Source organism: Gavialis gangeticus, unplaced genomic scaffold (genome assembly GCF_001723915.1).
Source record: "Gavialis gangeticus isolate Ggan-Ray unplaced genomic scaffold, GavGan_comp1, whole genome shotgun sequence".
In the NCBI taxonomy this organism is placed as follows: Eukaryota; Metazoa; Chordata; order Crocodylia; family Gavialidae; genus Gavialis; species Gavialis gangeticus.
In genome coordinates this window covers 2,009,278-2,020,041 of record NW_017728959.1, presented here as the reverse complement: position 1 = coordinate 2,020,041, position 10,764 = coordinate 2,009,278, and the positions used below count along the sequence as shown (strand labels likewise).

Below are 10,764 nucleotides of genomic sequence, written 5' to 3'. Positions count from 1 at the left end.
CCCCCCCCCCCCGATCCTGGGAGCAGGCACAGAATGAGCTGAGGTGGAGGGCCAGCAGTGCCCAGGCTAAGGGAGGGGAAGGTGTTGGGGAAAGCCCTACCAGGAGTGCCCGTCAGCTGGCAGACACTCCATATCCTCCCCCAAAACATCCTCCCTCCCTCAGCCCCCAGCCAGCTTCCCCTCCCCCAGCCCTGCCCTGCCCCCTGTCCGTAGCTGTGGGTGGTCACCAACCAAGTCAGCACTCACTCCCCACTCTGCCCACACTGCTGACAGCACTGGTGGCATCTGTGGGAGCTCCACGTTTACCACGGCTGCGCTCCCGCCACCCCACTCCTGCTGCTGCTGTGCCCCCCCAGCTGCTGGGGGTGTGAGTCGTTCATGACAGTTATCCTCATATGGGGGTAGGTAAAGATGAGAACCATCCTCAGGAAAGCCAGCAACCTGAGGGTGAGCAGCAGTTACCATCCCAGAGCTTCCAGCTTCGCGTCATACTTCAGCACTGCTCCCACTCTGCAAAACAAGCCTGGAGCCTGGGCCACAGCTGGGTCAAAATATTTATTTAAAAATTAAAAACACACAAACAACGTATTGTACAATGAAAAAACCAAAACAAAAACAGTAATTAAAAGTCCCACTGGAAAACAGGTGGCACCTGTAACCCTTTATGAGCCAGATGCCTGCCAAGACCTATTTTAATCACTTACAGGAGTTGATAAAAGTCATTTCAGTTTGAGACAGATATTGTATTTTGTCACCAAGCCTTCTCCAAAACCCCTTCTGCTCCTCCTCGGTTTGTCCCATGGGTCACAACCCAGTTTGGACCACAGCCTGGAAACCTGAGGTAGTTGGAGGTTCCCTTGAATAGCGGGATCCCAGAAACAGGTGGACAGGATTCTCAGGACCACCCAAGTCTCCTTGTACTGAAGCAATGGGATTATTTATATTGCTTTAGAGATGCCTGGAGGCCAAGGATGATCCTTGGAACTGATACCGTGGGACTGTATTTGGCTTGAGTCTGCAAGGAGGGGTGAAGGCCTGCAGCAGAATGCAAGTTAGGCACATTACGGAGCAGTGACTTGCTATAGCTATGCCATGTGTGGACGACACAGACTCTGGAAGGGCAGTGAAAACCCACAGCAGAAAGTCCTATGTTGCTGCAGGTGGTGGCAGGTCTCACCCCACTAGAGCACTCTGTGGAACACAGGCAGGTAGAGGTTGGCTATTTAGTCAGGGCCGTAACCTTGGCTCTGTATCTTTTCTGAGGCAGTACAGGGCATTACCTGCCAAAGCCAGCAGTTAGTGGCTATCCTTGCTCTGGCCCCTTCTTCCAAAGGTTGGGTTGCTCAGGATAGGTTGGAGCCTCCACGCATGTTATACACACCTGGCAGGAGTGAGTGAGAGCAGCAGGGATAGCCCAGCTCCTCAGGAACAGGTCAAGTTTTCTGGTAACTAGGTGGTTTCCAAACTGCAGAGCACATGGATTCTATTGGTATTAGGCTCCAAAAAAGGCAAGATACAGGCCAGATGGACTATGGTGACTTCAGCATTCCTGTTAGTGTCAACTGAAAGCAAATCTCTGCTGTTGCAAAGTTGCAACCCTCCCTTCATGGAACTCCTCTGCAGATTTATGTAAAATCCCTGTCAGACTGCCATGGGATCTGTCTTTAATGAAAATCCCTACTCAAAGTCATTGCTGAGTACAGGTAATAGCACTTCCTAACATTCAATGGACTGAATGTATTCCCTGGCCAGGTAAGGAAGATTTGGTGGGGCTAGACACCCTTGTGCTAGGTCTGAATTGGTAACTACACCTTGCCCCCAGCTTATCCTCCACTAACTATAGATGGGCTCCCTAGGGGTGATGCTGGCTCTGGTCCTCATTTGCACTGCTGCCTGTATTTTAGTAGAAAGGGTACTTGTCTGCCTGGGCAGTCAAAGGCATCTCCAGCTCAAGAGTGCCAGAAGCTCTCTCCTTCAGGAAAGCTCTCTGTTGGTGGAATGTAGTGGCTACTGCTATTGCTTATTGCAGTTTGCCTAGTCCAGGCCCCAGCCAAGGCTGTCTGAATGGGCAGGGACAGGTCTGGAAGGAGGGTGTGGCTGTGCTCAGACCAGTCAGCTTGGCTTAGAAGGCCAAGTTCAGATCTTCACAGAACTGAGCCAGAGATCTGTTCCTCAGGGTAGGAAGCAGGGAGCTGGATGATCCCAGGTTGCCCCTAGAGTCCCAGCTCTAAAGGAGGGCACATAACATACACCTTCAGTATATGACACCCCCAGCCTTCTCCATTCAATCTACTGATGGGAGATAGGATACAGGGAGGCAGGACTGCTCTCCCATTTCCCCTGCCCAGAAAATCCTATGGTAGCTCCCAGGGCCACAGGTGCATGAGGCAGGTTCACAGTGATCAGAACGTGCAGAGGAATAGCACCAGCAGGGATGCACAGCAGGTAGCCCAGGGGAGAGCACCAGGTCCCCAGGGCAGGGGAGGCTTCTGCTCAGCACTAACCAATGGCTGCACTGGGGCAAAGCAGAGGGTGAGGTGGGCAAAATCTAGTTGCTGTTCAAGGCTCCTCCCATCTGTACAAGTGCTCACTACTGATTCTGATCTGACTGGTGAACTATCTTAGGGTGTTTGATTACAGCCTGGCTGGACACAGTGCCACAGCTCCACTTTCTAGCCAGCCTATGAGGTGTGCTGAGCTGGTGGGGCAGGTATACCCATCCCTAGGAGGCAGGGGCTGGTCCAGCTGCAGCACACTCCCAGTGGGCTAAGGCTTGTGTTGGAGCAGCAGGAAGCCAGAGGCAGACACTTCCCTGTGCCAGAGGCCAAGCACCTTTTACAATGGTTTATTGCTGGCACTAACACAGTGATCAAGGACTCTAAATGCCACAAGGATGGGGAACAAGGCCTGGGAGCCTACTGGCCACTGCTCCTTTGCTTGGAGCTGGGGAACAGAATTGCTCCTCAAGAGAGGGTGAGTTTGAGATAACAGGCTGATAATGCATTAAATCCTCTCCTTTGCTATCAGGCCAAGTCCCCACTTGCAGTCATCACGGGTCTCAATGACTGTAAAGATGTTATCTCTGTAGAAGGAGTCTGTGGAAGAGGCTGGACAGTGAACTATCCACTGCAGTCAACAGCAAACAAAACAGACACCCCAGAGGCTCTCTAAGCACCAGCCTTCAAGGAGGCAAGTTCCCCCTAGCTATGTGCTGGGGCTCAGATGGGGTCAGCTGCTCCAGGGATGGCTATTCCTAGCGTGGTAGGACCTTAAGGGAGAGCAGGCCTGCAGTACACCAGTCAGGCCTCTTCCAGCAGCAAAGGCACTGGTTCCACTCCACCCCTGGGATGACTGCAAAGGCACAGCCCAACCCTAGCAGAGCCTGCCCCACAGATACAGCTGCTCCAGAGCAAGCAAGAGGGGAAACACAGTGGGGGGAGGCACAAATGCCCAGCACCATGCCCAGAGCCTGCCCAGTAATGCTAGCAAGAGAACTCATTTGAGGCTTTGCTACATCTCCAAATGTTCAGACCAGGATGGACCTCTGGCAGGGCATTTGCTTGCCACCAGTTAAACACGTGCACTGGCAGGGCTGGGGAAGCACGGAGAGGTCAGAGCAGCACCCTAGCAGTTGTATGCAGAGTGAAGCTTTTGCTGCCAGGGCACCAGGCAGGGCTCAGCCCAGATGTCGCTGAGGAGAAACAGTCCAGAGAGTCTGTGCAAAAAATGAAACAAAAGGGTTAAACCCCAAGCCCCCAGAGATCCTCAAAGCAGCTCAAATAAATACACATGCAGTGTTTCTGTCTTGTGGCTAAGGAGGGAAGGCAGCACTGCCATGGCTGGGGAAGCCTTGCTTCTACTGCTGGCGCCTCCCAGCCTGTAGGACTGGTTGGGCCGCCCCGACCGATGGCGCTGAGAGGAAGCTCCTTGTGAATGCAGAGGACATGTGCTTCAGGTTGGATTTTGCACCAGTTTATTGTGTGTCTTCAGAAAGCTGGGTCCCGGCCAACTGAAGAGGCATCCATCCATTGCAGATTCAGGTTCTGGAAGCTAGTCTGCAGCTGGGGGGGAGGGGAAATGGAGCGTTATGTTCACCCTTAGAATATGGCTATGGCAGAAGTGTGGTTGCAGCTCACATAGCCATACCTTGGCTAGTATTAATCCTGCCAAGCTTGGGGACTGATAGCAATGAAATCACAGCAATCAGAGCACCAGTGCAACCTGGGACCCTGAGGAGGTAGCCAGTGCCCAAGGCAGGTAGAAGTTCTTGCTGCCAAAGCTTCATTGCTAGTGGTACTGGAGCCAGCTGGGTTAAAATCTGCACAGGTATGTCTACGCCCACTGCCAGCTCACCACTGTTTGCAATGCAGATTTCCCCTACAAGTAGTCATATGTTCCTGGGCACCAGTGACTGCTCCTGATGGGGGCAGGATGGTTCCCACAGCCAGCATCCCTTTCCAATTCTCTACAGTCCCTTGTGCTGGGACAGAATGGCATGGAAGTTTTACCATAGCCAGTGCTCCTGCCTGGATCCTTATGGCACCCTGTTAGGGGAGTCTGTGGAGCCCTTGCATAGACCAAGCTCCTAGACCAGAGGTTCCCAACCACCGGGGCACAGCCCAGTACCAGGCCATGAAGGGTTGGCTGCTGGGTCGTGGCTTCTGCTGCCAGCAGCCACACATGGGGTTACAGCTGGGCGGCTGGGTAGTCCCGGGAGGGAGGCAGCCAGCTCCGTGTGCCCTGTCCCACTCACACCACCATGGCTGTGCCTGGTGAGGTGCTGCCTGCGCAGCAGGTACCAGGGCCTGTGCCAGGCTGGGCAGGATACCTCAGTCTTGTCTGTGGCTGGGAGCAGGGGAATGCAGGTGGAGAAATGCCCGGGGCAGGGGGTGGGGAGGCAACTCTGCTGCTTGCTCCTAGGGAAGGCAGCAGAACCCCTTTTTCACGGGCAGCTCCAGCTGGGTCCCCTCCGGGACACTGCCTGCAGTCCCCTCCCCTGCAGGGTCCCCTGGTGCCTATGGCTGTGGTGCCCCAACCCAATCCAATCTTTACAACTCCCCCCCTGTAAAAATTAAATTTAAATATGTAAATTAAATAGTTTGCTGGTCCACAGTATAAAAAGGTTGGGAACCAGTCCTAGACCATTCCCTACAATGCGCCCTGCTACTGGAACCTGGGACTTGAGTAGCCGGAAGTTGCCCTCCAGCTAGATCTCTGTCCCTATTCCCTATAGCACCCCTGCTGGTGGAGCCTGGGACTGGAGATGCAATTCCTATAATATTCCAAGGGACAGGGTTTGTTTTGCAGTCTGCAGAGATGGGTTGAGATACCCAAGGAAGGACCAATGCAGCGGTCTCACAGGTAACAGGGACCTGGGCTTTCCCCACTGCCTGAGTCCTTCCAGTGTTCATGGGAAGTGATGGCTTCAGTTTGAAATCATGTGATCTGACTGCCCTGCTTGCAGAAGTTGTGTGCTGCAGGAGGCCAATGAAACAGCACAAGTAGCAGCTCCTTGGGATCTCACACCCAGGCCAATGTTGCTGTGTGCAGGGGAAACAGACAAAGAACAAGTTCTGCCACCTCCCTTGTTTCCTGGCCTACCACCTACCTCAAGCTAAGTCCAGATTTGCCCATGATCTGCTCAAAATCCACCTTGCCTTCCAACCTTCCACTCATTTGCATTTTCACATACCTGCTTGTTGTAAATTACTTTATTTTCTATCTTGGAGAACACATAACACCAGCAAAGTCTCCCTATGCCTGATGAAGAGTGTTTGTGCCCGAAAGCTTGCAAATAACTTTTTTCCAACTATTTAGTTGGTGTAATAAAAGATATATATACCCAAAGAACCTTGCCACCAGAGCACTTACCATCCTCATCCCAGCCCTCTGCCACACCTGCTAGCTCATAATGCTTCTTGCGCAGCTCCCCCAGCTTCTGGCGTTCTTTCTGCAACTGATTTTCCAGCTCCAAAACTCGGACCTACGGAAGAAAGGGTCTTGTCATCAGAGGATGGCCAGCAGCACTTCCTGGGTCTCAGCACTGTTTCAGGACCTCTATTCTTGCCTCCCCCACTCACACTCACTGCCAGCACTGACTCTTGCTAACAGCACACACAATGAATTTTCAGTTACTTTCTTTAGTCCTCTCCCCAGCCCCACATTATCAGCAGCACTGTGCATTTGCCTACTGTATCTTACTAGACTGCAACATGCTAGAAAACAACTGGAGTACTTTATACAGGATAAGACTACGGTCCTACCTGAGAGTCCATTTCTTGGCGCTTGATCTGAGTTAGTGTCATGCTGGAGAAGTCCATACTGTCTACAGAAAAAGGAAACAAGTTTTTGTAAGGAGATATTCTCTATTTCTGGTCTTCTTTTCCAGAAGCCAAAGACTCCCCAGTGCTGAGAATCCTAAGCAGGCCAACCAACTGACTGATGGGAATATGTGCAGGGGACTACAGTCAATGAGGGCATAGATGAATGAATCAGTAGAACTGGGCAATGAATGAATAGAAGGAGATGATGAAATGGTGACTGGAGAAACAATATGAAGAGCTGAGGATGAAAGAATAAGCCCTTCAAGAAATGGGGAGGAAAAGGGCAGCAAGATCTTGCTGGCCTGGCCTGCAGCCCACAAACCAGTGACACCAGGGCCTGCTACTTTACCTTTCTCCTCAATCTGTAACTTTCCAGACTTGGTGGAAGCCACCACCCCAGCTGTGGCCTGGTTAACACCTCGTGAAGCCTGCTGGAGCTTGGAGAGGTTTGCGCTGTCCTTATCTGCTTTCACCTGCCAGATCAAAGACAAGGTTTGAGCTCATCAAATGGGGAGGACAAGCAAGGAAAGGAAATGACTTGCCTGCTGGTTTGGCTCTTGGAGGGAACATCATCACAGAACAGCCACACTCCAAGTGCCATGTCTGGGGCTAGCAACAAGGGCAACAGCAGCTGTCTGTGCTGTGAAGGCTATCTCAGCTTGCCTCCTGGCCCTGAAAAGCTTCTGTAATACCAGAGAGTACTCAGCACATTGGGCTAGATCACAGGCAGCCCACAGCTGCTTTGGGTGTAGGGAGAGAGATGTAAAGGAGGCTGCTTTTCCATGGCCCCTGTCTCAGAAGGAGAGGCTACTGGTGGGGGTGACTGCTTGTACCATCCAAAGGAAGGAGATGAGGGGAGAGTCCTGCCCCTACTACACTAACTGCTGGCTGGGAAGTCCCCCGCTGGGAGGCTGTCTCCTGGAGCTCCTGCAGGAGCACTGCTTTATCCTTCTTAGTGCTGTGCCTGAGACACACACTTGAGCCCCAAGAAGAGAGGTAGCTGATGTTCATGGCAGTCTGAGCCCTAACTCAGCAGCTGCCTTGCCCCTGTTGATGGAATATCATGGATCATGAATCCTTGCTGGAGGCCATGCCATTCAGATCATGGTCACAGTGTGGACCCAGAAGTGAGCAACCACAGTAGTTTCAAGGGTGCTTTCAAGAAAATTGCAAGGCCATCTTGCTGGTCTCTCCTTTCCTGAACAACTGAGAGGCAGCAAAGATCTTCCACCTTAACAGACAAGGTGGCTGGTCCTATATGTATGAAACTGGGCTCTGAAAAAGAAAAGTGGCTGGATCAAAGCTCCTACCTTGGAGGCAGCCACCAGCTGCGCAGTGCTGGCTGCGATCTCATGAGAACACACCATCAGCTCCTCAAACTTCCCTTTCCCCTGCACCACAAGGTCAGCTGCATCACTGTGGAAGGCAGCAAAGGGAATGGAATCCTTATGCAAACATGCCATCCCACTCCCCATCGTGTCCGCTGTACAAAATTACCTTGGCCTTTTGTCCTGGGCAAAGGGATGCCAGGGGTGCTCAAGCTCTCTCGCCCCAGTCCAGCTCATTGCCCACATCCCCTGTCACTTCTTGTTACTCAATGCAAAACCTCCATTACCATCTACCCTGGAGTCATGGACACTTACACCATGATGGTTGCTCCCCAGCCCACAGCTTTGGAGGCAGAAATGAGACCCTCTGTCCAGCGGGAATTCTTGGCATAGAACTCTCTGGGGGATGCTGCACCCTGTCATGTAGAAAAAGAAAAAGACCCAGGGTCACACACTGGAGAAAGGGGTGCGAGTGAGAAATGCAGCTCAGTCACTGTGGCTCCTGCCTACTGACTCTACCCCTGGCTTTTGGCATTTCCTGGGGCAGACAAGAGGGTGCATTACATAAAGAGGAAGAAGAATCAGCAGCCCATGTATCAACAAACCCCATGGTTCTTGGGAGGAGTTCTAGTCATCCAGTGAGGAACAACAGCACCTAACAGGCTAGGCATACATCAACTCTGAGAGGCCCATGGATAGAACCTGGTCCAGGCCAGTGGAAGACATTTGCAGCGTAGGCCCAGTTCCATTTGGATTAATGTCTGAGCTCTTAGACTCTCCTTCCCATGGCCTCCATAACAGTGCTCCCTTGCAATCTCATATCCACTCCCACACTCAATTCCAGAGCTTCTGCTCCCTGTATCTAAAACAGTTTATCTGGGGAGGGGTTCTAGCTTGGTTAAATGCAATACAGCAGCTGCCAGCTCCATAGGACAGAACGGGCAACATCCAGCATGCTGCTGCCAGTCAATGTAGAACAGTCAGTAAAGCTCTCTCTAATTCAGATGATGCCACCCAGCATGCAAAAACCCTGGTTTCCAGCCAGAGCTCCTCACAGATGGGACTGATGGATATAGCTGTTTTTTCTAATCACACAGGCTCCCTTATCCTTGTTCTTACTCTGTTTGGTTGTGTTCTAACTTGCCTGCACAGGGCTCCGCAAATCCCAAACACTATGGCCAACCAAGACCCACACAGCAACATGGGAAGGGACGGGCTCTGACTGGCACAGACAATTATGACTTACCTTCCGGGCCTCACTAAATTCTTTGAAGCCCAAAGCAGGCCATGTTTGGAAAACACCTCCTGGTTCAGAAGTCAGTATTGACCATTAGCTTCTTATCTGCCACCCCTACCAGATGCTTTAACAGAAACTAAGACTGTGAAGCTCATACCCCTTCTTTCGGCAAATTATTTTTCTAATTTAAATCAGGGGCCTCCGCTACTCCAGAGGCCTTAATCTGCTAGAGATGCCTGAGAAGGACAAAAGCCATCCTGCTGAGCCATTGTGGTAGACAGAGGGCTTGTAAGGTGCAGCTCTCTACTTACATACTCCTGAGGTAAGGCCCAGCTTACCCGTCCACTCTCCACAATCTCTCTTTGGAGGTCCTTAGAAGCCAGGACTAGCACCTGGATAGCCTGCATCAGGCCTGTGCAGGAGCCCAGGATCCTGCAAGAGATTTTTCATGATCTGAAGTTAACTGTAGGCAGGCAGAAAGCAAATAAATATATAAACCTGAGCTGGCTTCAGACAGCTCTCCTACAACAATTAGAATAGCCAGAAAGATAGGATCTAGGTGCACCCTGTGCAGAACATAGATTCCCTAAGTACTGACCAGTCTGACAGAAAACACAAATGGTTCACACTGACTACACCACCTTACCCACTTTCCCTTCCTCCACTCAGCCAACTGATAGAGAAGGGAGATACATGAAGTGTTATGGATCTTTTACAAGATGTGTCCTTTCCTTCTGAGGAGAAAGGAATGTGTTTCACTGAGAATGAGGTTCATCCTTGTGCTGGGAGGCCAACACAAGACCTCTGGGTTTAAGCAGTTCCTTGGCCTAGTGCTGCCTGTGTGGAAATCTTACCCACAGAAACTGATGTAGCTGTCAGGAAACACGTGCCTCACCTAGTATAGCACATGGCGTATCTTGGCTCATGGGGAACAGGGCTCTGGCATCAGCTGCTTCTAAGAATACCAGAAGTATGACAGAGCTGGCAGATGGTGAGTCTGAAAGTGGAGCAGAATCCCCACCTCTGATACGCTGCTTGAGGCACATCCTCTACTTTCACTGCCCATTGACAGGTCTCTGTATCCCTAATGGTTTCTCTCTGTCCGTCTAATAGCATTTGGCCCCAGATTTGCAACCTCCTCACCCACCAGCTTGGTCCTCCTCCTCCTTGTGTCCGACACCATAATTTGCATTTTTTCCTTAAATTTAAGTTACCCAATGTGAATCCCTGACCCTGGTACTGTACTGTCCAGACAGGGCCCCTGCCTGCCACTGTGAAAGATAACTCAGGACAGGAAGAAATGGGAACAGAGGGAGAAACAATCACTAGACCGATGAGTGGAACATATACACAGGGAAGCAACAGGGGCCAGGGCAATGCTGAGATTAGGGGGCCAGTGCACACATCCTCAGGAGGCCTCAAATGCCTCTATACAAACGCTCGTAGTATGGGAAACAAGCAGGAAGAACTTACCCTTCTGCTAGCTGACACCAACCCAGACATAGTGGGGCTCACTGAAACGTGGTGGGACCCAACGCATGACTGGGTGGTGAATATCAAGGGCTACAGGCTGTACAGGAGGGACAGGGCAGAAAGGCAGGGGTGTGGCGCTCTGCATTAAGGAGGAATACATCCTCATCAAGTAGCACGGAGTCAGAGGAGGGGCACACAGAAGTACTCTGGGTTAGAATACAAGGCAGTCGAGGGGAAAGACTTAACGGTGGGGGTCTACTACAGACCACCCAACCAAGGGGAAGAGCTAGACCAGGAATTCTTAAGTCAGCTCATGGAGGTAGTTAGGTCAAAGGACGTGGTCATCATGGGTGACCTGAACTTTCCAGACATCTGCTGGGAAGAGCAGTCAGCCAGGTCTGAC

At 51.6% G+C, this 10,764-nt stretch overlaps 1 protein-coding gene across 4 annotated transcripts in view; it reads right to left on the bottom strand.

Annotated features, from left to right (window-relative positions):
* Positions 1 to 2,474: 2,474 nt before the first annotated feature.
* HIP1 (huntingtin interacting protein 1) overlaps positions 2,475 to 10,764 on the bottom strand; it is a 205,368-nt gene continuing 197,078 nt past the window's right edge. For 3 of the 4 annotated variants that reach the window (XM_019508843.1, XM_019509085.1, XM_019509013.1), the window contains exons 25-31: positions 9,227 to 9,320; positions 7,967 to 8,067; positions 7,634 to 7,739; positions 6,673 to 6,796; positions 6,264 to 6,325; positions 5,872 to 5,983; positions 2,475 to 3,715 (exon numbers count right to left, since the gene is read on the bottom strand). In XM_019508843.1, coding sequence (XP_019364388.1) covers positions 3,612 to 3,715; positions 5,872 to 5,983; positions 6,264 to 6,325; positions 6,673 to 6,796; positions 7,634 to 7,739; positions 7,967 to 8,067; positions 9,227 to 9,320 — 703 coding nt within the window. In that variant the 3' untranslated portion in view covers positions 2,475 to 3,611. Of the gene's footprint in view, positions 3,716 to 3,801; positions 4,062 to 5,871; positions 5,984 to 6,263; positions 6,326 to 6,672; positions 6,797 to 7,633; positions 7,740 to 7,966; positions 8,068 to 9,226; positions 9,321 to 10,764 lie in introns of those variants that run through there. The other variant, XM_019508920.1, reaches the window with a different exon arrangement.